Below are 25289 nucleotides of genomic sequence, written 5' to 3'. Positions count from 1 at the left end.
TATAGAATGACACAAAAGCCCAGTTATGTGATAGGCTTTTGTAACGTTGTGCCTTGTGTGTTCCAGCATTCTTTCTTGTGTCCGTGTCCTTTATGTGCAACTCTGTACATACGTATCACATACCAACAGGCCAAAATAGATACGTTAGGGATAGGTGCATTAATTGACACTTGCACAAAAAACACATTATGTTTAAGTTTCAATTTTTTGAAATAACGAAACTTGCATAGGTGTGTCGTCAGAACTCACATGCATGCTGTACAGATCAGAACATCCTTTGTAAGAGCAACGCCTGTCACGCAGGTTTCCATCAATGCCGAATTCCTCAACGTGTGAGATGCACGCAGGAACGTAAGGATGATGATTTATTGGCATATCCTTTGAAATGGGGGGCTGACAAGCCTGCTTCAGTTAATCAGGTATGCTATACATGTTTTTCATTCTACAATTTTTGTATACATCTCCTTTATCTCTTTTTCTCTTCATCAAAACTTATCTATATCCTTCTACCGCTACCACTGCCTGTAACGCATCCGGTCGTATCAATCTCCTGCTGTCTTTTTCTCTTCCATCAATATTCTAAACGTCCCTTGCTTATCATGACCGCTCGATGCTTCCGTCCACTTTAAATCCAAGTGCTTCTGGAAGGTGTATGCAGGGTGCCTTGATAGCAGCGCCGCAGTGATGCTGTCGATAGCAGCACTGCCGACACGACGCCAGGCTTTGTGTCGAGACACCTTATATGCAGGTGCGAGGCAGGCAGAACTTATGGGACGCATTGCATGCAGTGAGCACCTTTGCCTTCGAAAACAAATCACAGTACACCTGCGTGTCCCCATTCACAGTGTATTCTATTTCTTGCATAATATTAATACACTAGGGATACATCGGCGCGCAACACGTAATGGTAGAAATGAAATCTTTCGTTCAAATAAGTTCACAGGTGAGGATGAAAAATGGTTTATAGACAGTTTTCCTTCTACTTAATTCCGAACGGCTATGAATCCGTATGCAGCAGTTCAAAACGCTTGATTTTCTCTCCAGAGCTGATGCTGAACTGAACCGGAAAATATGCAGAAGTATAGACCTGAAAACTTTTCAGTTTGACGTTCCCTTCTTAGACTAATAAAAAAAATTGAATGATTTTGACCACGTGGTGCTCTTTATTAACGTGCACAAATTGCACAGTACATGCATGGGTGTTTTAGCATATCGCCCCCCGTCGAAAAGCGGCCACCGCAGTCACGACCGGCATTATACAGAACATCACGGCAACGGCGACAGTAGAAGTGCGCCTGGAGCTATAATTGCTCTCGCAATAAAAAGTCCATGTGGGATAACCTTGGGACATCCATGGTATGATATCCGAAACTATGTTTAGTGGATGTCCCATTTGCATACGAAGTTATACATGTACTTTGGGACATGATTGGGATCTACTATGGACAAAGTGTTCTAACCGGGCCGGGCTACCATCTGAGCTAACCATATGAGGTGTGTTTTTGATTATAATGCTTTTTGTCCAAGGCTGAAGTTTTCGATTATCATTATTTTATGCTTCTAGCACTCGCAAGTGATAATTGCGCATTATACATTTTACTCAGTTTCTACTTAATGTGGGATGCAATAAAATCCATCTTTTATCATTTTTCGGGACAAAAGCAGACAAGCTCTGCAGAATAACAATCCAAGGGCCAAGTTTAAGATTTTTTATACAAAATAATTCATCCCAGGCCATGCCACAGAATATTTTCGTGGCAGTGTACATTTACTAAAAGATGTTGAAGTACATTTTTTAAAAAAAAAAGCTTTTCAAATGTGCAAGCCAAATTTCATTGGACAAGGCATGTACGTAAACATTGCGCTTACTTTCATGTGGTCTTCAAGAACCATATTCACGCCCAGAAAGCCACACTAAGGAGAAGTAGATCTACTTGATCACCTGCATTTGCGGCAATGGAGAGTACATTCGTAGGAAAAATAATAAAATATTGCTTGATTTGAAAATTGGTACTCTAATTAACTAACTAGTAATTGCTTTGCTGAGCTATCCACACCTGAAACTTCGCTACAGCATGTCAGAAAAGCTACTGTGGGCTTTATGCTAAGTTTTCCATGCTCAAATCAGCTATGTGATGTATCAAACAACATATAAAAAATTTTATGTTTGAACTGTGCGGAGTTAAGTAAAAAGATTTTTGCTAGATCTTACCCAACAAAGTCGACCAAGAGCTGTTTCCCTTAGAATGACTAGACAGTGGTACATGGCTGAGAAGTTTGTTGCAAAGATTTCTATCAAGCAATAGTGCTTCAACCCACTTTAAGTTATTTGTACTTAAGCAATGGTATAATCACTGTGCATGCAGTTTGGTTTAAGCAGTAGTGATTAGTGTACGAGTGCTGTGGCTACATTATACAAAGCTGTGTGGAAACTTAAGAAAGCTGTAGGTGCATTTATTATACAAATATGTTTAAATCTCAAACACTAGAGACATGGCACAAAAGTAAGATCATGCACAGGACAGGCGCATGACCTTCCTTTTGTGCCATGTCTCTTGTTTGCACTTGAAGAATGTTTGAATAATATGCACCAGTTAGGCCCACGGAAAGTTCTTCTAAACCATATTGAATTTATTTTGTCTTGCTGTGCTTTACTCACTTTTCAGGAGTTCAAGCACAGCAAGGACAATAAGGGCTAGAGCGTTCCTGCCGAGTGGCCGGATCTGAAATTCACAAGACATGTGCTTTCCTACAGAATTCATGAAACAAATACTCTGGTGGTGCAGTGGTTGCTGAGAAAAAGCTTTCGCTTTCATATTGTTATGGGGATGTTACAGAAGGATAAAAGAAGGGAGAGGAAGAAGATCGGAGACGCTGGCTGCTGTGTGTTGTTGGTGCATGGTCAGCCATCTTAACTATTCCGACTCATCCTGTATATATATTGTAAATATAGTTTTTCTATGCTCGCAACATCCCCGTAACGTATTGGTGAGAGGTGCGGGGTACCACGGCTGGAAATGGAGCTCCGCGTTGGACATCGCGTCACCGTCCGCACCATGAATGAGGGTGAGCACGCGGGATCAACGTCATTGCCGCCTCCTACGTCACCGTCGCCAGCTACGTCGCTGTCACCTTTGGTTGTCGTTGTGCAACCCAAGGATCCCGCAACTTTCTGCGGGACCGTTGGCGCCGACGTTGAAGAGTGGGTGTCCAGGTACGAGCACGTGAGTGGAATCGATAGATGGGACCCTACGCTTATGCTAGCTAACCTGTTGTTCTACCTAAAAGGCACGGCAAAGGTGTGGTACGAGAACCACGAAGAGGAGCTAACCAGCTGGGACCAATACAAAGAGAAATTGACAGAGTTGTTTGGCAAACCAGCAGGCCGTAAAATTGCCGCAAAGCAGGAACTGACCTCCCGTGCCCAATCCCCCACCGAGTCCTATGTCTCGTACATTCAGGACGTGATGGCACTTTGTCGTAAAGCCGATCACGACATGACAGAAGCTGACAAGGTTGGGCACATGCTTAAGGGCATTGCTGACGACGCGTTGAATCTGCTCATGTGCAAGAGCTGCTCTACAGTTGACGCAATCATTAAACAGTGCCGACAATTCAAGCAGGCCAAAAGCCGACGCGTTTTGCAACCATTCACCAGACTTCCCAATACTGCCGCAACGTCAACGTGTAAAGATCAACCTGCACAGCAGCCAGCATCTCTGATCTTTTTCTTCCTCTCCCTTCTTTCATCCTTCTGTAACAATATGCATTTAGATAGGAACCCCTGAGCTAAAGCTTCCTCTTAATGTAAAGACTGTCAATTTATTTCGAAAATTTGAAGGCCAGACACAGATGATGCTTCCATGTAACTTTATTCATTCTTTTAACTTTTCTACTCTAATAACGAAGGAAGCATGTATTCATTGTGATGTTGCTATACAACTCACACTTTGTTAATAAATGTATTTTTACAAGGAAAAAGTGCCTTATGTGGAGCAGCTTTTTGAAGTATGCATCTTTGCTGTAAAAACACAGTATTGTGCAATGTACGTGCGAGAAATTTTGTGCACCTGCAACCATTGCGAGAGGCACTCGCATTGCCTGTATAATGGCATGTAGAGACATAGCTGATTGTGGTCACTGTATTTATCGCTTCCTGCTCATATGCAGATGTCATGCAACATCAAATGCAATCGAGCTGCTGACTCCATCAGCCTTGCCACTTGCATGTGTCTCTGCAGATGATAATATATATGATGACTGCATATATCAGTATACGCAGTCATCGCATGTACGATACACCATGCGACAGACAGGATAAGCAACGAGGCTGTTGAAATCAGCAGATCGGTTGCCTTTTATTGCGCATGGCACCTGCATATGCACAGGAAACAACAAACACAATGACCACAATCACATGTCTCTACATGCTATTATACAGGCAACACAAGTGCCACTAGCAATGGTTGTAAGTGCACAAAATTTGGCTAACATGTGCTTTTACATGTCCAAATGTTACAGTCAGCGAAGCGGTTAACTATACTCTACCGATGCTGAGAAATTAATGAGTACAGGTTCGTAATGAGTACAGGTACAGTAATGAGCACAGGTCCCTGGGAGGAACATTTTGTTGGAAAGTGTACGCAATCAAAACATTCCTGGAATGTGTTTTTTTTTTGGTTCATCTCCTTTGGAGGTCCAAAATCTCCAATCAAAATATTTCTGCAGCATTTCCAGGAGATAAGTGGTTTGTTGGGCAGGAGGCTAGCAGATTGCACAGAGAGGCCAAATTAATTGACAACTCGAAGCACAGGGACAGCTGATTTGCCTAACATCAATCAATGATTGCCATATATTTACCAGACTCCTGAGGCGAGCTAAGAAAATTGGTCCGAGTAGCAACTTACCATCAGAGCTAGCGTCCTCGCACGACATGGCGGCAGAACAAGTTTTTGGCTAAGGTGACGATGAATATGTAATTTCACGAACTAAGCTAGCCGCAAGAGAATTTTGACATGCATTTTCGACATTCTGAAGAGTTGCACGTGTTGCAACAGAGCTATCCAGTAAGGCCTGTCATACCATCCCATTTGCGATTGCAGAGGAGTCCTTCAAGAAATGTGGAATATCAGATGTAGCCATAAAAAGCTGTCCTAGATTGATGAAAACTTTCTGCTTTTTTTATTTAACCCACTGTATGGACAGTTCAATTCCACCGGTCCCATCAAGGTAAAATTAATGGAAGTCGACTGTAGTGTGAAAACAGTGCTAAAAAATAATTCCTTTGCATTCCTGGGTTCTACAAAATACGAATGGTTGCAAAATATATCTGCAAGGCTCAACCCCTTGAACAGCTTTGAAACAGGAAATATATTTTACTTGAAAGTAAGAATGAAACACATGACTCATTTGAGGACTCTTTATTGTTTGTTTTTTTATCCTAGATTGGAACACTATGTTGCAATTATAATGGCTTTTAAAAATCAACTATACTTGTCGTTTAGAAGGCAACTGACATCATAGAAAAAAAGTACACAATTGCAACCAAAGAGTTGCAACCTAAGCAACAGAGACTTGCAGGAAAACATGGTATCCAGCAAACCAGTCGCACAAAATTGTGGTTTGGATGACAGAAAGCACAAGGAAAAAAAAACATCTCCTAGAGGGTTGAGTACTGTACATGGAGCTACAGACTGAAATAAAGAACAAGAGAGAAGCAAAAGACACATCTCACATATCATAGTTTAAAAATGGGGAACAAGGGAGACAATTTATGTGCCATTCAAAATTCATAACACCAAAAAGAACAGTGCAGCTGAACTTTTCAGCCACAAGAAACAACTTGAACGCTAGAACGCGCTAAAACTCGCACAACTCGGCACAGCCAAAGGAAACATTTACACACTCAGACACCCAATGCTGTTCAATCTAGCGCACCTTAAAGTCCATAATGAACAATGCAGCAAGTACTGCATGCTGCGCTATCTAAAATACGACAAGACACATTGGTACGAGAACCCTACATCCAGCAGGACCCTGCTCAGCTATATAGTTTTATGACTTCACTGTGCAGAATCTAAGGAAACTTCTTTGCTTACAACGAGAGTGTACTCCTGCATTTTCACCAGAGGCTTCAGATAACTGGGGGTCACGAGTCTTCCAGCAGGACAGCTGAGTAACCATAACAATGGCTAATGTTATGATTAACTTCAGTGGAAATGCATGCTCAACAGGCACATTGGGCATCAATTTCCATGCCTCTTAAATGCTCTAAGAGTAAACCAGGCAGAAGCGAGCTAATCGGTTATGCAGTACTGTGCAACATTGTTCACTAAGAACATCTGGGTGCAGCAGGAAGCAGCATTAAACATATTAAAAACAATTGAAACAAACAAAAATATACGCGTATCTGCAAGGTATACCTAAATGTAATGTGCCAAATTCAAATACGCCATCTGGAAGGAAAGAATGAAGAGCGAATCAGAAAAGTGACCAACGAGAGGGCAATTAATAAATAATTCCACCACAGAGAAAAAACACACATGGCGACCACAACCACCAAGCATTGCAGCCGAGAGACAAGAAAAGAAAGAAAGAAGGAAAAACAAGAACATATGTACAGTTCTCTTACAGGTAGAGCGGCAGTCTTTCAACACTTCAAAACTTTGGTTAAGCGGAGGAATATTCGACAATGGCCAGGGCATCAGAATTCAAAACAGCTGCCAACCACCAATCTTCCTTGGCCCAAACCTGGGAACTTCAAGACCTGTCTATTAAATGCACCCTGAAATGGACTGAGTGCCATATAAATAAGATGGACCAGGTATACACAACTCCTCTTGCCTAAACTGCTCTCTTTTCTGTGACACCTCTCCAAAGCTGCATTCAATCAATAAAAATGTTTATTCTCTCTCTCTTTCTCTTTTTTTTTGTGACCCAATTTCGTAACAAAATAGCATTTTGTAGTGTATACAGTTTAATTCTAGGTTTGGTGCCTTACTTGACTTCTTTCTCTATAATAAATTGCAAGGGTCAGCTGCAGTAACCAGATTCAAAACATTTTCCCTGCAATGGAGTGGTTGTGTCTTGTGTTGGCAGAGTGAAATACAGAGCATGCCATACTTTGGTGTTACAGAGCAAGATTTCTGTAAGAGCCTGCATTCACATTTATTTTTTGGCCTGCAGCCACTGTAGGTAAGCACACACTTTCAATTTATTCTGGATGAAGCAGACACATAGTGAATCCAATTATGGTGTTGCGTTCACCATGAAATGGCCCCTCTCTGTTCCAATTTTGATCTCGAACAAGGCAATTGCTTAGCCAGAGCTGAGTGTACCTGCGTACTCTTACTTCTGCGGCATTCAGTACATTTCCAGCAAGCAGCTCTAACGAGATCCCCCTGCTTCACAGCAGCAAACCGCAGCAACAGGCATTCTGCACTCTCTGAACAGCTAACAGCATTCAGAAGGGTGACACAATTGATTACTACACAACTGTCGTTCAATTGTCAATGCAACATTACGGCAATCGAGGAAGCTTGAATTATCAGATATTGGACCACTTGCCATTCACTGAGACACAAGGCAGCAGCTTTGTTAAGGTGTTGATACTGCCACGAAAGCCTTCTCGGGGCACTTTTACAAGCCTAGGCCTATTACCCCGTTCTGTTCACACAGCAAGTATGGCATAATTTTTTTTTTCTCTACACTAATAAATTAGCAAAGCTCTCAATCGTGCTGTAAGCGTGCACACATGCACTGCGCACATGCGTGGTCATGTTCACATGTTTATAAAGACAGTCTAGTAGTACTTTTCTTTTTCTTTGACTATGAGCCTCGATACGAAAAGCAGCTCCTCAATGCTAGGCAGAATCTATCTTTTGCAAAGGCTAATGGCTACTAGTCTTCTAGGGAGCAGTTAAGTGGGAGATGGATGCCAGGAATGTGCTGCAGGTAAGCAAAGCTAAATGTACAAGCCAATATGCCCACTTCCAGCATGAATACCTTAAACTGTGAATGTAGCAGGCCTATAAAGAAAACACAGAACAAGACAATATTTTAAGACTTGACAAAACAACAGCCAAGTTCACTGATTACCCTGCCAGCTTGCTTAAAAGTTTAAAAGAAAGACCCAGTAAAATATCTCTAATAACAACACTGTGACCAAATGGCTGATGTGACTAAGCACGGTTGCTCATAAATCTACAACATTGCTCCAAGGCTGCCAAATAAGGAATGCAACCATGCTAAGCTTTCCCTTGTTTCATAAGAATCCAGACAACCTTGTCTCTATATTTTGCAGAACTCGTGAGGAAGCAGTTTAAGGCTTGCTACAAGTTCCAGAGCGTAGGCAAGAAATAGCTGGTTGAAACACCTTACAAGAACAACCTGCACAACTTTAGCTTTTTGACTTTTTCTCTTGTTGGTGCAGAAGTATTGCATATAGTAGTCCATTTCACACTATGTATGCATTACTGCGGACGCTAGGACACCCTTTCACACCCCCACCGCTCGCAACAAAAGCTAGTGCACTAAATGTGGCAAGCAGAACGTATGAATCAATACGAAACCTGATTCAACATTGCTGTGATTTGTTGCAGTTTTACTACATGGATATACTTTTAGGTGGAAAATGCAGTACTCTACCTAAACTTAGGCAGCTATATTGTAAGGATTCTTTTTTAGCTAAATTCTATTCCTTGCTCACCATCCACGACTCACAATTAAACAATCAAGCAATAAAACTGAAGAAGCGACAGAGGGAAAAGAGCCAGAATTAAAGTTATTACATCATCCTGCCCTGTCCACTATGAAATGCGTGCAGTGATACGTTTGTGCAACAGCCCTTGCTGTGAGGTCACCTAGGTGCACTGCCTGCATTGGAAGCGCATATTGAAAGCAAAACAGTATACATTTACGTTAGACACAATTGGAGCAACTCTATTTATGATATTTATGTGAGGAAAGTTCATGGAAGGCCTCCCTGATCAAAACCTGTTCATCAGCATATGTCCGGAGTGGCAGACTGAGACGACTGCAGCACTGGCATTGCTTCCACAGAATTGCTGGCCAAGTATGAAATGGAGCGCAGTGCTGCAGGATATGATGAGTCATTACGCTTTAGAACATGCCCCGTACTTTGCATTTGAAATCACAGCAAAACTCACCAAGTAGAGCTGTCAGTGAGCAAGTAAGAATGTTCAGAAAAAGTACGTGCAAGAAACGTCTAGAAATGCCTGATAAAGGCCGAAGTTGGACAGTTTGACAATGTGTTTTAAACAACATCCGTTGCAATAAAAAGCTGCATGTTAACAACACAATGGGCACAAACCTGCAATGTAACTTCGCTTGCATTTCAACAAAGTGAAAAAAAAAACTACATGCCTACGACGTGCAAAATTTTGGAAGGCAAAACGTCAGTTGCAATGCCATGAGAAATAAATGCCACAATGCATGCAATTACTACGAGACTTGATGCCTTTGCAATTGAAGCTGCGAAAAACAGGCTTCTCAAACTACAGATTTAGGCCTCTGCTTGTGAAAGGTGCAGGTTTAAAATACTCTCCTCAAGTTCACTCTGGAAACCAGTTCTCCAGCAGAGAGCCCTGACCACAAAAGCACTGTGCCAATGGCAGAAAAAGCCAAGTGCAGACTGACTCCCACTTGCCACTGCTATGCGTATCCTGCGCAACCAATAAGCAGCCATACAAACTGACAAAAACTGCAATGACTACATAGCAAAGGAGCCCCCATCACTCATAATGATAATGGTACCTTTGGATGAAACACTAGCTGTGGGCAGCTTAGCAAGGTGCACAAAATTATGTGTACTTTTGTCGCAATCTGAAAAATGCAAGAGAGTACAATGGATATTATTTTGGGCAGGCACAATGCATAATAAGCAATGCTGAATCTAACCAGCTATGTCTTTCCCAAACACTTGCAAGCTTCCATGCCACTTCACAAAATCAGGCCAAGTGCCATTGGAGCCATACAGATTGTTTCAGTGAATAACCTCTTCAACATAGCTGCTAGTTTTCTCCCCTCTTGCTAACCACCTGGAAAGCCATTGAGTGCCCTTAGCTAAGCTGATGCAGGTGATTGAATCCCACTTTGGTCTAAATTGCACTTGTACACAAAATATGGTGCAAGAATCCGTTGCCTCACTAATGGCCGGTTACTAATTCAACTCAAAGGGCAAATGCTAGCAGACAGTGACAATACCTGACAAATACCTGACAGCACCGGTGAGTGTCTCGGCTGAAAAAGAAAAGCTGAGACATGGCAAGACACGCTGCTACTGTGATGATACTGTTACCACCACTGACAATTTGCAATCTTTGCTATTGAATAAAGGTTGGCCGCAGACTACAACAAAGCACTCAGCAAGGAATGTGACCCTAATGCTGAGCTGAAGTTCATCGCCACCTTTCATTCCACATTATCCGAGTACACTGTCATGCAAGCAGCTGCTCTCCAACTGAGCAAGTGGAAAGCCACAAATTCCAATCGGTCTGATCCAATCACGAGGCTGTTGTAACCGTTGTAACAGCTTATTGCACTTCATAATGGGCACAGCACGTGCGCTTTGGCAGTGCACACATGGAACGCCTGCCAGATAAAATCGGTGAAATCCACAGGTCCAGCAGCTGTCTTGCACTGCTGACCTGCTACTGCTAGCTTATTCCTACAACAGGAGGGTGTACGCAGAAGTGAACAGAATTGAACCACTGGTAACACTAACAGCTCACTCCAGAAACTGCTGGCACTTACTACTAGCATCCTCAACACTGCCCCTTGCAATGCTCAAAATGAAGACGAATGCACATGCGTGTGTTCTACATTCTAGCCAAGTCAGGAAATCGTGTACTTCTGCCACATCCGTACCCATGCCAGAATGCAGAATGGCCCTGCAATGACTCGCTGCATCCTATCTCCGCCCTTTCCTGTTCAGTGGTCAAAATTTGTCGCCACTCTGTCTAATGTTACCACGATGCGTTCCCTTCTACTTGGCCTTGCTTACTCGTGCCTCAAATCAGCTGTTGAAACCTGCAACATCCGGCCATGCCAGTGCAGCAGACACAGCCAGCAGCCTATCTTCCCACACGTCTTCGGAAGTCTCTCAACAACAACCACCTTCCCAGACTGGATGCACATGTAAACAACCACTCGCACAAACACGTTCCATGTCACGCTGACCGTTGCCCTCTCACAGGAAGTGCACGCACACGTGGCACACACCCACGCACACACACAGTCCATGTCCCACCAAACTAATCCTCCGGGGTAGAAGGATCGGGCAAAGGGTATCACCAGCATCGAGAAAAACGATGCAGCTGTGACGCACCAGCCATAGAAACTTGCACGCCACAGAGTCCACGAGTTGTCGCACTGGGCGCCGAGTGTCCATGCGCACTTTGCTTAATCTGTCGTCGTGCAGCCATGCCAGTCAGCACTTCTTTGGAGGCTTGACACCCCGCTGCGTGAGCCCTTCAAAGCGCTTGAAGGTGTAGTTGATGAAGACCCAGTCCTTGTAGCCGGCCTCTGCGTGCTCCTTGCTTGGCGTCACAGGAGGGGCACAGGCTGCACAAAGAGGCGACGACCGTGCTCGTTACGACAGAGCAGTAGTCAACGGGACACACCCTCCATTTGTCCTGTTGCCCTCCGGAAGTTGGCCTATAAGCTAATTATTGGCTAAAGATTATCGTAAGCCACCCAAAACACCAAACAACGCTCATGCATGCATCACACAATCATTGAGCCTCAAGAGCCTTTAGAAAGGTATCAAACTACTAAGACCTGCAGAGCACGAAGCCGTGATTCAAAGCTAAAATCCTTTCAGCGCCGATTCTTATGAAAGTGATCACCCAAGAATACCGCCCCATGACCCTTGGTGCAGCGAACTACAGTACCAAGCAATCCCGCATCAGTGATTGCTTTGAGTAGCCTTGCTACACACAAAATATATGGGATATGCTTGTGTCGCATACGTTTTCCTTTCTTTCCGTGGGTAGTTTGTTCTTTTCGTGTAATTATGTAATGTATCCTTTTACTTCATTCATGTATTGTTAAGCTGGTTCTCTTTCCTGTTATACAATTTTGCTCTTTTGCCATATACTTCCCACTCCTACCTAAGGCCTTCTGTGATGATTGGCAGTAATTCTGAAATAAAATAAATAAAATAAAGATCAGCTTAATTCGACGATTTTTTGCGTCTGGCAGACTCTGAATTAACGAGGTTTGACTACATTTGTTTTACATTTGTGTCATGATGCTTCAACAGCAAAGTATTAGTGACAACTAGACAATGTTTCCGTGATGCGCAATGCGCGCGCACTGCCAGACCTCAGAGGTGATAAACTACAAATGTTTGCTTGTGCAATAGACGATGCCACAGCCTAAATTTTATTGTCATTGTCATCACTTCCAGAAAAGCAAAGTGCAGCTGGTGCTGCGAGGATAGTATAGATGCAGCATTGGGCTTGGTTGACATATGGTGTGCATTAGGTTATCTCACCCAAATCACGCCTTACTCCATTAGGTGAACTTTTATTTTGTTAACTTTTACAAGGCGTCGGAATTGCTTGCAACAATGTTAGTCTTCTGCTCGTTTCTGTTATTCTAAAGGTCTAGCTCGGCAGCATACAACAGTGTTAGCGTTGTGTTGCCTGCTAATACAATTGGAAGCATTTTAAGATACAAGAAAACTCCCTAGTGCGAGATATGTTACCATAAGTAAACATATTAGCACTTCCCTTGAATTATGCTTTGTGCAATGCAGAGGTACAAAAATGATACAGTGTGACTCTGTGGGTGGAACTTGTATTTAATTCTTAGGTTGGCCACCAAGTACAGGGCCGGTGTAACATAAAACGGTTCCGATCTGTTTTTATTCCAAATTGGCCACTAGCCCTGCGTGATAGGTCAAAACGGCTTGGGCCCTACCGACATGGGCGTGGTGCCCGCCCACATGGGCTGGACCCGAACCGTTCCTACCTATCGTGGAGGGCTAACGGCCGATTTCGAATAAAAACAGATTGTAATAGTTTTACATTATACCGGCGCAGAAATAAATGCACCAAGTGTGAGATGCAACTCACGGATCTTGAGGTCAACGTCAGGGAACTCGTCGAAGTTGGAGGTGTCATCGATGCTCTTGACCTCCATGGGGATGGCTGCGGGTCGCTCGCGGATGTGCTCCCAGTCCACGCCACGGAAGAAGGCCTGCGCCTGGATCTGCGCCAAGCCACTGTGGGCACCGACGCGGCGCTCAGCCTCCGAGCAGAAGCCCTGGATGAGCGCCCGCGCATCCTCCGAGATGGGCACCTCGGCCGGGAACACCAGCGTTTCGCGCCATGACATCACCTTGCGGTACGTCTCCTGGGGAGTCTCGGAGCAGAAGGGCGGGTAGCCTGCGCAATAGAGGGCGAGGCAGTGAAACTTGCGAGAAGAGCGACAGGAACGAAATGCTGCACAGCAAGCACCAGCCACCCAGACACACACCTTGCAATAATCACAAAACAGGAACGCCCCATCTTTAAAATTCATCTGTTGTGTAAGTACTGACAGTTGAACCTTGTTAAACAAAGTTGCACCTGACACAAAAATAATGAGCACCTTTGTTATCTCGAATATTAGTCATGAGCATACGCAGTAGAACCTTCGTCAATACATTCCCGTTACGTACGTTTTCCCAGTGCCAACGTTTGCAATAGAGAACACAAAAAATTACCCGAAAGAGCTATACTAATTTTTTTCGGTTCATACGTTACCGGAAAACACATTTCTTGGTACCAACGTTCAGTACATTGCCAAACTGCGATTGTATGATACGTCTTCCGGCCACTAGAAAGAAAATGCGCAAAGCGCGCGCGATCAGGAACAGTATACAGCTGCCCACCACGGCAGCTTCACTGCGATGCTCGCCTAACTGTCTCGCGTGAAAACACCGGCGCGCACTCAGTTTCTCATTTTGGTACCAGTATATGTTCTCCGGGGTCGTCGCACACGGCATTGACAACTTGCACCGCCAATCCTCTTGCGATAGGCACCTTTGCCTTTATGTTTCACAGCCCTTGGCACCGTCGAAAGCGTAGTGCACATTTTATTAGGCGATAATCCAAATGCGCCGCCGTTCCCCGCTACAGACTGCAATCGTATACGTTTTGCGGTGGCTAGATCAGATGTGAACAAAAAAAGGCGAGAGGCGTGCACGATCGAGAACAGTATATAGCCGCCTGTCTCACAGGAAAACGTGGTACCAGCAAATCTCCACCCGGGTCATCGCATGCCGGATTCACAGCTATCGCCACCAAACCTATTGCCATTGATTGCGTACTGCAGGCTTTTAGTAGGTGACAATCCAAATGCACTGCCGTTCCCTGCTGCAGGCGGCACGATGTGGGCATCACGTTTCACTTTGGCGACCTCCGGAGTCGCCCACGTGGTCGATCTTATTTTGGTTTCCCATCGCCCTCTTAAAATAATGCGCTATAGGGAAACAACAAAACGTATCCCGGGCCGCCGGAGCACCACCTGCTTGACGCACGTCGGCTTTTCGTGCTGCAACGATCCACGCGACGCGAAGATGTCACATTTTTTTAGTAACTTGCGATCGTACGTTTTCCTGGTTAGTACGTTTTTTCTTGCAGTTTCTTTTTTTACGTGTGAACGAGGTTCTACTGTATTTGTCACACCTTATATTGGCAAGAAACATTTCAGATTTACTCAACTATACTTGATAATTCACTATGTCCATGTTTGTTAAATTGAGATTCAGCTAATTTTACTTGACATAACTGGCGTTATCGTCTATCAATTTGTATATACTTTATGAAATTGCTAAAATGACACACCGGATTGTTTTGTTTTATATCTTATGTGCAAATGCTTGGTTGTGTTGCATTAGATATACATACACCCTTCATCCTTTTTACCTTGCTGTGTTCCAAATTCACTTTCTTTCTACCTTCTTGCGATGACTGCACTCAATTTAATTACTGTTTGAGTACCCACGAAGCGCATTTTCCCAAAGTAAAGGGGAAGAAGGAGAACGGGTGCTTTTTCGAGCATGTGACCGACTTGTCAGCAACAAAATGTCACAGGTGTCATTACAGCGAGTTCGTGGGGGAACTTGCAAGTTCGTGGGTCACGACCCATCTCCAGATTTCAAAAAGGAATAATTTGGCCAATCAAAGAGACTTCATTTCATGCACATGCAAGGGAGTATGTGTTCCCTAAAATATAATGTTATCATGGCGGTTTACATGTACGATTACAAACTGGTACAGTGCAATGTATATGCAACTTACAAGGCAAATTGGATTTATTTTTCAACAGTGATGTAATTATTTCCAAGTGTAATTACACTACCGCTTAGATTTAAATCCAAACTAGTGTGTAAGAATTAGGGGTGTGCAAATATCAAATTTTAAGTTCCTAAGCACACTTGAATAACCAAAACCAAGTGCAAACCAAATAGAATATTTTTCGAACATGAATACTATTGGTTTTGCAAAAATACAACATTTTTCATTAAGCAACAGATTAAAAAAAATAAGTTTTCTGAACAGCAAATAACTCACAGAAAAATGATGCTTTGTGGTCCACAAATCTGTCTAGTACAACACTTCTGCTCCACGGTGTCACAACTGCAGTTATTCAATGCTGTCGTAAAGAAAGGATAGCTATTCGACATGTTCGAGGAGCAGCAACACCCTCCTGCATGTCACAATTCCTTCAGACACTGAAGAGAGCTGCTCAGTGGACAGACACACTAGTGCCTGCGATCGGGAGGTACCTCCTCACAAGACGCGTGGACACCATGCTTACACCACCACTAACAGAGATCTTATTTTTGGCCCAAAATTTCATCATGCACGTGTACATTTGAACCTGTGCTTGTGGCAGTGAAATATGCTTCCAAAAGCGGGCAAAAATTACTGTTCCTGATGAGTGTATCAAAGTCTCTGCACAGTGCCGACATGGAAGGAGCCTCTTCAAAAGCTTTAGTTGCTAAGGGCATATCTGGGTTCTGTGGTGCTGAAATTTTTCTTACTTCCTCTAAAGCCAGATCTTTAGTCCAGTTTGCAGATGGTACTCAACTACATAAGAATGAGGGTAAAAAAACACTGCCAAGCTGATCACTTGGTCAAATTTGTTGTGTGGAAACCTTGTATTTTAGGCACTTAGACAGATTAGTAGCAGGCACAGAGGTTTCCACCTCGTGGCTGCTGTTGTCCAGATGCACGAATAGGCAGCACAGTGTGGGTACTTGAGCTGATAGTGTCTGGTGGCCATATGCATCAGCAGCAGCCCTTCATACTTTGATATGTTTCACTGCATGGTAAATATGCTTCACCGCAATACATGCCGCATGCTTGGCCGGATAACACGGCTTTACTGTGGCGAAGCTGACTTAAATTTTAACACCAATTTTGGGGGGTTCGGAAATTCGAATACTAAAAGTGCCCTCCGAATCAAATAGAATACTAACATATTCGAATCAAATATTCGAATCAAATATTTGCACACAACTACTTAAACATAACTACTGATATTGCACGACCGGATATAATACAGTGTTTTCTGGCTCCTGTTTATCCTGTAAATGCATACTGCTTATACTGCAGCTGCGTGATACAAAATACTTATTATAATGCAGTTGCCGAAAAATCCCGCAGTTGTCTGTGAGGCAGTGAGCGCACTTCTTTATAAGGTGCACTGGCTGAAGCGAATGAATAAGGAATGGAGGAAGAAACAAAAACGTGGCGGCAGCGTGCTGGCTTAGCAGGTATGTAGAAGGTTACTTAGCGGCGATGGAGAAGCCTTTTGCTCCATATGCCTGTCAGCCGCATGCAGTCTGCATCGAACGCATGCACACTGTCACTCCAACACTGCAATTAGTGTGCAGAAAGTAAACACTGTCGCCGACTTTTTTTTTTTTTTTTTTGTGGACACGGACGGGGTCGCAATAATGTCTTGTACTTTGGGCAGGCCAAAAAAACTAATTTCAACAGTAGTAAAATCAATTTGTTGTTTTTGACAACTCTGGCACTGCAAGAAAATTGGTCAAAGCCACAAGTGCATTTGGCATTAAGCCGGCACGATGTGCGTCGTTGCAAAGTGCACACATTACACCTGAGACCTCATCTACACAACGCTTTCAGTTCATCAGTTTGGAACGTTGTTAACATGCAAACATTCCCTGTTCCTACCAGTACACGCACGTATGTACCATATTCTGCTATATGTGTCTGCAGTATTCCCCTGCTAATCGCCCGCAAAGCCCACTTCACGTGCATTGCCGTTAATGTAGCCTATGCGCAAAATCCCGCACCAAATCAAAATGTATTCCATCTATGTCTACAAACATAGTATATCAAGACTGAGGGCCAAACAATGAAACCCTCCTTTCCTCAGTAAGGAAGCCTTCATTGCAGTGAGGCTACCTTATGTCACTCTGAAAGCTTCCTTACTGAGGGGCCCTCGGTGAAGGCTTCCTTGGTGCTTCCTCAGCATAAGGTAGCTCCAAAGCTACCTTCATGCATCCTTACGCCGCTCCTGGCCCTGAACGAGCGCTTCACGTCACTGCTTAACCACGTGTCATTCGCTTGCGCATGCGCACTGTCGCCCACCTGCAAAGAAGCGCGAGCACGGTACGTCTTGCCAGGCATGTTCGTTTCAGTCACGCGCGCGGCATGAAAGCATTGCTAGGCGTTGCTAGGCGTTGCAAGACGCCGGCGTACCAGCGTTGCTGGAGCACATCAAGTTTTGCACTGTAATGCGCAACTTTTTTTTAACTTTATTAAACAAAACTAGAAGAAAGCGTCCACGCTTCTCTATATTAGCTATGCAATTTAAAGATTGTGCGACGATACAACATTTTTAATAGGATAATGGTGTTCGCGGAAGGATTTGAAGAGATAATCTCGAACCCAGGCACGCGGCAACCGCTCCTTAGGTGAGGACGGGTGAAGGGAGTTTTCAGAGTACGCTTGCTTCATCCGTCGGTCCTTCGCTGTAAGGAGGCCTCACGTAAGGTTAGGAAGCGCTGGAAGGAAAGGAACGTTTTATTGTTTGGGCCAAGCTACCTTCATGCGTCCTTACGCCGCTCCTGGCCCTGAACGAGCGCTTTGCCTTACTGCTTAACCACGTGACGTTTGCTTGCGCATGCGCGCTGTCGCCCACCTTCGGAGAAGCGCAAGCACGGTACGTTTTGCCGGGCACGTTCGTTTCAGTCGCGCGTGTGACATGGAAGCGTTGCTAGGCGTTGCTAGGCGTTGCACGACGCCGGCGTGCCAGCGTTGCTGGAGCACATCAAGTTTCGCACTGTAATGCGCTACTTCTTTAGGTTTAGTAAACAAAACTAGAAAAAAGCGTCCACGCTTCTCTATATTAGCTCATCAACTTAAAGCAGGGTGTCTACCAAGTTGACATTTCCAAATTCCCTGAGTTTTCCAGGTTTTCCTTGAGCACCTTTGCGAAATTCCCTGAATGAGCCAGAACTTTGTTTTATGTCAAGACAGGCTGACACCACGTTGCCCGATGCTGTCACTCTCTAGTAAGCATGCTGAAACAAAAAAAAAATGACTTAATCCAGTTTGAATAGTAAGGAGTAATATCTATTTTATTTAAAAAGAAAACAGAAGGAAGGTGTTAGTAAAATGCACAGCGAAAGAAATGATAAAGCCCATTCCAAATTGAGTCGAACATTTTCAAATACGAATGAAAAGGAGATGCATACATAAGTAAATATTTTTTAATATCAGCTATTTCTATCAACTGATAGCAAGCTCATCTGTATGAGGTCCTGAACTTTGTCACAACTAAGGTTCTCTCTCAGCAGCTGGGAAGTCAACCTCAACTGTCCTGACATACTCTCAGCCCGTACACAACATCTCAGTGTTGGGTTTCACTGCTTAAACAATTTATTTTGGTTTGGATGAGGGACACCTGCGTCTCAGCGTCAGCCAACACCTAGTTTTTTTTAGCTCAAGCTCCTTCAAAAAGGCGGCGGCACCCTTCCTTTCCCGTTAATTCCTCAGTGCGTCGGTCCTTTCTGTTCTCATCCTCCTTCTACCACGCTTTCAACACATGGATCATCTGAAGCATCCTCTTGGTCAGTTGTACAATCAACATTTGATTTTTCGGACTTCTGATGGGCCGCAAAAACAGTTGAAAAAAAAGGGCAGTCTGAAAAAAATTAATGCATGTCTTTAACTGCCTTTAAGGGCTAAAATTACCACAGGCACGTCTGAAAAAGCTCTGAAGGCCTGCCAGTACGCTTATTAGGCATATTAGGGCTTGTACTGTGACAGGAGACGGGGTGCACGCATGTGTAATTAAGGAATACATACTGTGTCCCGTGACAATTGCCCCCTTCCCACGCTAATTATGCTTCACTGCCTAACACTACTGTATTGAGGCGAAGCTAACTTTCGGAGACTGGCATTACGCAATGCGATGTGCTCTGCGAGCTTCAAAGCCAATTGCGAGGATTACAAAGGCGGGGTCGGTGCCATTGGTGATAGCGGCGAATTATTTCAATGAAAAGCACGGCACTGCACGGCAAGAAGCTTAATAGCGAGCATAGAAGCAGCTAGACCTAATGTTACCGCGGTGGTGGTTACGGCTGCCAGCGGATCTGCCTGCGAGAGTGCCGGTTCGAGGCGGCGAGATAATCAAAATAGCGGTGGTGGCGGCTTTGATTAATGCCATTTCAGACCTGCAGTCAGGGCAATATACATTGACTATATGGAGTACGTGATGGTGCCGCAAAACCGTGCAAATTATTGGGCATGTCCGAAAAATCGGGCATCTAGAAAATCGGTCGTTAACTACTCTGGCAATACATCGTGCCGATGACACGGCGTCAATGACGATTCGTTGCGATTCCTCTGTTACTGGAACCAGCATTAACACGACTTCCGTTCCCTTTCAATAAAGTTACAGCTTATTTTCCCTGATAGAAGCACAAATTCCCTGAGTTTTCCCTGAGTTTTTCCAGACTGTTCAAATTCCCTGAGAATTCCCGGTTTTCCCGGTTTTCCCGGTTGGTAGACACCCTGTAAAGATTGTGCGACAATGCAACCTTTTTTTTTGAATAGTGGTGTTCTGGTGTTCGCCTAAAGCTTTTAAGAGATAATCTCGAAACCAGGCATGGCGGCAAGCGCTCCTTACGTGAGGACGGGTGAAGGGAGCTTTCAGAGTATGCTTGCTTCCTCCATCGGTCCTTCGCTGTAAGAAGGCCTCACGTAAGGTTAGGAAGCGCTCGAAGGAAAGGAGCGTTTTATTGTTTGGGCCTGAGCTTTCTATGACAGCATTGCCACCCGACACCCTCACCTGCTAGGCCTAACCAGTGCCGTCTCATCGGGAGTCGGTGGCGAAAGTTGCGGTTGGGTGTAGAGTCAATGAAGTGCTTCGCAGTGACTGTATGGCACTTGGAAAAACAGAGAAGCTGCCTCGCTAACCAAAGTGGGAGAACATTCCAGTCGTATGCTTTGATTCTTGGACACATGCGGCTGCTTGATCTACATTGTTTGCACATACAGGCCTCTGAAGAATGTTGTTTTGGTTGTAGTGCAGTAATGCTTGTACAGCTTAGGCAACTTATAACATAGCTGCGTAGAGTGCAGAACTGGCCTTAGAGTGCAGAACTGGCCTTAGAGAGCAGAACTGGCCTTAGCGTGGCCTCTTTTGACTGCCATTTACCACCCCACAGAACTCCACGTACATGCATGCCACTTATAGCGTAGCCGCGCGAGACAAAATACCAGTTATAATGTGGCTTCCGTGGGAAAATCCCACAGACAAGCGTGGTAGCGAGCGCACTTCCCAACTAGATGGGCAGTTCCTCGATGCCTTCTTCGATTCCAGTGACCTGCGAGCACAAAGGCCATGAGTGACCTACCTATGAGCATCTCGTACATGATGACGCCCAGGGACCACCAATCGCAGGAGCTGCTGTAGCCTGTCTGCAGGAACACCTCAGGTGCAATGTAGTCGGGGGTGCCCACCGTGGAGTATGCCTGCAATGTTCCATACCAATGTTGCTGCCATTGCCACTGCATGCACATGGACGCACCTATCATGGAGGCCAGAAAGTGGCCTTCACTGGTGCTACGCCGAACCGGCAAGACCTACAAGCTGACGCCGGTCACCGTGATCGCTCCACTTTCAGGACAAAATTTGATTTCTCTCATAGTGCTGCTACACAAGGTTCCTTGTCCATGCACACAAAAAAAGCTTGCATGTTGGGTGTGCCAGCGCACACTTTCAAAAATTCTTTAAAACTGCCTGTGGCAGATAGCACAATTCTAGTCCACGAGCTGGTCTACTCGAAGATGCATTGAAGCACAAAATTAACTGGAATGAAAATGCATGTCTCCGCAAAGTACGAGAATCAATTTTTCGAAACTAGTGTCATCCTGAGAACTCACTCCAGGTGGGTCCATCGCCTTGCGAACATCCCAACTAGATTGCAAATTGCAATAGTGCCTAAGGTAATTAGTTAACATAGATATCTGTTGTTAATGAGTTGTCTATGCATATCAATTTGTCGCACAGGTAATGTCCACCTTTTCAAGCAGACCAGCTGATTGACTAGAATTTTGCTATCTGCCACAGGCAATTTAAAAAAATTTTTAAAGTGTTTGCTAAAACATTCGGTATGTGCAACTTGCACTAAGAAAAATATTTGAACAACACTGCGTGTCATACACCGAGAAACACGGTACTTTAATCATGCAAATACAATAGCTGAATGATTTTTCAGACTCCAAATAGTATTCACACTTGATGGATATTTCGGACTATATAAATGCAGCGTCAAGGTTCCCATAAAGCTAATGCATTTTTGCTACCAATTTTTTGGACGAATTTAGGCCCCAAAGTTTGATTTTCCGGACAAAATCGTTCATTCCGAGGCACACTACGTGATCTTGGAGGCTGCATGTTGTGTTTTCCACAGGCTTGACTTCCCGTGGCCCGCTCTATAGCCTCCAAGGTTGGGAGGCTATAAATATAATCAATAAAGATTGCGCTCCATCCTTTCGTCTCGGAGGCCATGCCTGCTCTTCCCTAGCTGACAAAACACTCTAGGGGACAGCATTTTTCTTTTTTTAGTCAGCATCATCATAACCACATAACATGGGATCAGTTTTTGAATTTTTAATTATTATTATTATTATGTTGATTTTAAGTTTTGCTTGCTATTGCTGTGTCTTGGAGATGCTGTCACATCTGTGTGTGTGCGCGTGCGTGCGTGCATGTGTGTGTGTGTATGTGTGTGCGTGTGTGTGTGTGTGTGTGTGTGTGTGTGTGTGTGTGTGTGTGTGTGTGTGCGCGCGCGCGCCTGTGTGTGCAGCTTCACGTTTGTGTCATTGGTGCCAACTCCTTTGCCTTTGCAAGAGCCAAGTGGTGTCAAATAACATGGCTCGTTTCTTCGATCTCCATGGCGATATCCACCAACGGACATCGTCAACGCAGTGACGCTTATGTCGACTGTATACGGAGACAACACCACTCTTGCACAAATCCAAGCAAATCTGATCGCCGCCAAGCATAGTATGAGGCAGGGCACCATTAGAGATTTTTTTAAGCCAGTCAAAGCCTAATAAATTTGATATTTTTCGGTGAACGAGTTTTTAGGCCTGTTCGATTTTTCAGCCTATTTTTCGGTCCCCGCGAGGTCCAGAAAATTGATTGGCAACTGTACAATAAATGTCTCTTCTCACACCTTTCTTTTGGTTTTATTGCTGCTTCATTTATTGTTTTATGTCCTCGATATTGAAACGGGCAGAGATATAAGGTTATATGGGACCGTGCTTACTCTGCAGAAGATATGGTCGGTACAACCAGTATGGCCGAACGTTAGGTTAGCCCCACTACACCATCTCTTTCGTCTTGTTAGTGATCGTCGTCTTTGTCCCTCTCGTGGCACCGTGACAATATTTTGGTAGCGTCCTGGAAATTTTGGGTGCACCAGGCTATTGAATTTCGTAGATAACATTGATTAAGAGGAACTTCTGATAAGACGAACAGCCTTCTTGCTAGCCTACCGCATACTACAGGTAAGTCTTAGTTAGCCCTAAGGAGAAGCTTAAAGAGCCCCTCACCAGGCCCCAAAGCAAATTTTGGTTATACATTGAAAGTTGTTCTGTGTCCTCTAGGGAGTGCTCTGCCGCAAAAAAATTTTCAAATCAGCTCATTAATAGCCGAGATATAGAGATTTTAGTGCCGCGAACCCATGATTTCAGGAGGCGAGCTCCACTGCCAAGCAAGACACTCTCTCCACTTGCCCTGTCTAGCCTCTGCAAGCGAAATACCAGACCTCAAAGATTGCGTGACGCATATGCCACGAGCACCGCCTTTTCATTTTTTTTTTCCTTGCATTCTTTTTTTTTTTTTTTTGCTGTGCACTTGTGCTTGTGCTTGTGCACTTGTGCTTCATGGTGTTGTGTGTGAGCTATTCTGATTGTCTGGTTTTGTGCAGTGCATGATTTTGCATGCTGTGCACAAGGACACATGACTAGTGGTATTAATTCAATGCTACACGAATACCGAGGCAGAACAAGAAGATTGCAGAGCATGATCACGCACTGGAACACAGTAGAAAATGGCATAGTTTCGTTGTCTGCGCACATGACTGCATGACGTGGGAACAAGCAGACAAAGCGGAAGTACATCTCTCTTGCTTCGGTACAAAGTAAAACAAAAAAACATGCAGACATTCCATTTGAGTGTTGTATTATTTCTCTAAACTTCAATTCGTCAATTAAAGCAACAGATAACACAAATAACAGATGTTGACTTGAATAATGCTTGAAGTCACATGTCACCACAAGTGACGTCACACTGGGGAAGCAAGTACGTCACCGCCCAGCTTGGAGTGCGGTCGCCACGAGGGAAAGGGAAAACGGCGTTCGGATTGTAATTTCAGACCTTTCTGTGGTGCGTAGCGATGTAACACTTTGCAGACACGATCACTAGCGCGCATTGTATGCTTTGCGCTTGTCAGCTCAATATGGCCAGATCTGGTGAGGGGACCTTTAAGGATGCCATGCTTTCAATACTATTCAGGATTGCTTACATATGCAAAGTGACACGTAAGTTTGCAGATGCATTTGTCTTTCATTACTGTGGAACCATGGTGCCTGTCAACAGAATGGAAGGTGATCTTGTCAGAATGCAATGTTGGCTACCTTAATGCTTGACTACCTCCAATTACACGAATTTCTGTTTAAACATGCGCCCTGCTTTCCTGGCAACACAGCGACACAGCCTGGCCCTGGGGCAACACACAAACGCACCAGTTGCCGTCGGTTCTTCTTCCAACTCTCAGCTCGCCGTTTGGAGTCCATCGGGTTTGATGCTGCAAACAGAGTCAACAATGAAGCACATTTGACAACTGGACTTACATATTTGCTGGGAGCAATTCTAGTGCACATAAGCTGCATCAGAAACAGGCCAAGCATTAGAAATACCTGACTAAGAGCAAATGAATCCTCTCTTGTTCTTACACTGCGCAGCAGGGGTGCCAGCCGGGCTTTAACTTCTAGCCAGTTGTTGCAATTTTGTGACATAATGTTTCTGTGCTCAAAATGCGAATGAGACACTCGAGCAACAGAAAGCTGAATCGCGATATCACATGTAGGTGTACAACAAAGCCCTGCCCGTGTCACCATCCCTCACTTTCAAGCCAACACTCCCAATACCATTTCGAGCAAAGCCCAGGACTAGAGAAATTCGCACAGCTGTATCCATAGCACAAACTGCAATCCTAATCTTTGTAGCACCAGCTGCCTTAAAGATGCAAGAGTGTTTGCCTTCGGAGGAAAAAGAGCTATAGTGAGAAAATGCTAGGCAGATTCAAAGGCATTCTTCTACAATGAATGCACATTTCAGTTTTTCGCAGCGAGTCCTCACGTCCACCAATTATGGGTGTTCCACCCACACTTATAAGTACTTTTAAGTGCAACTAAAATGTGCCTATGCAGAAAATGAAATTATGGCTTAAGAGGTTAGTTAACAAATTGTTGCTGCCAACAGACGAACAGAGGAGGGAAACCGAAAGCAAGCGTAGTCCTACAAAGTAAAATGAATCCATGCTACAATTTGTTGCAATCCATGCTGTGAGGCAGCGCAAAGTGAGCATTGTGTTTCACTCTGGTGGCACCATATTCTCACGTCGCCCGCCAGCTCAGTTTTGTTTCCTCGTGCCATCTTAAATATTCCTGCCGTAATGCCCTGTCCAAAGAAGCTGATGACCCAGGGAGAATTCCAGGAGC

The 25289-nt window shown here is 44.3% G+C and overlaps 1 protein-coding gene across 10 annotated transcripts in view; it reads right to left on the bottom strand.

Annotated features, from left to right (window-relative positions):
• Positions 1 to 5405: 5405 nt before the first annotated feature.
• trc (Serine/threonine-protein kinase tricornered) overlaps positions 5406 to 25289 on the bottom strand; it is a 116913-nt gene continuing 97029 nt past the window's right edge. For all 10 annotated transcript variants that reach the window (XM_065432044.2, XM_065432043.2, XM_065432039.2 and 7 more), the window contains 4 exons: positions 24312 to 24373; positions 20912 to 21029; positions 13101 to 13412; positions 5406 to 11583 (listed from right to left, as the gene is read on the bottom strand). In XM_065432044.2, coding sequence (XP_065288116.1) covers positions 11450 to 11583; positions 13101 to 13412; positions 20912 to 21029; positions 24312 to 24373 — 626 coding nt within the window. In that variant the 3' untranslated portion in view covers positions 5406 to 11449. The remainder of the gene's footprint in view (positions 11584 to 13100; positions 13413 to 20911; positions 21030 to 24311; positions 24374 to 25289) is intronic.

This window comes from Dermacentor albipictus, chromosome 3 (assembly GCF_038994185.2).
Source record: "Dermacentor albipictus isolate Rhodes 1998 colony chromosome 3, USDA_Dalb.pri_finalv2, whole genome shotgun sequence".
In the NCBI taxonomy this organism is placed as follows: domain Eukaryota; kingdom Metazoa; phylum Arthropoda; class Arachnida; order Ixodida; family Ixodidae; genus Dermacentor; species Dermacentor albipictus.
Note: the sequence above shows the minus strand (reverse complement) of the source record. Positions and strands in the feature narration are given on the sequence as shown.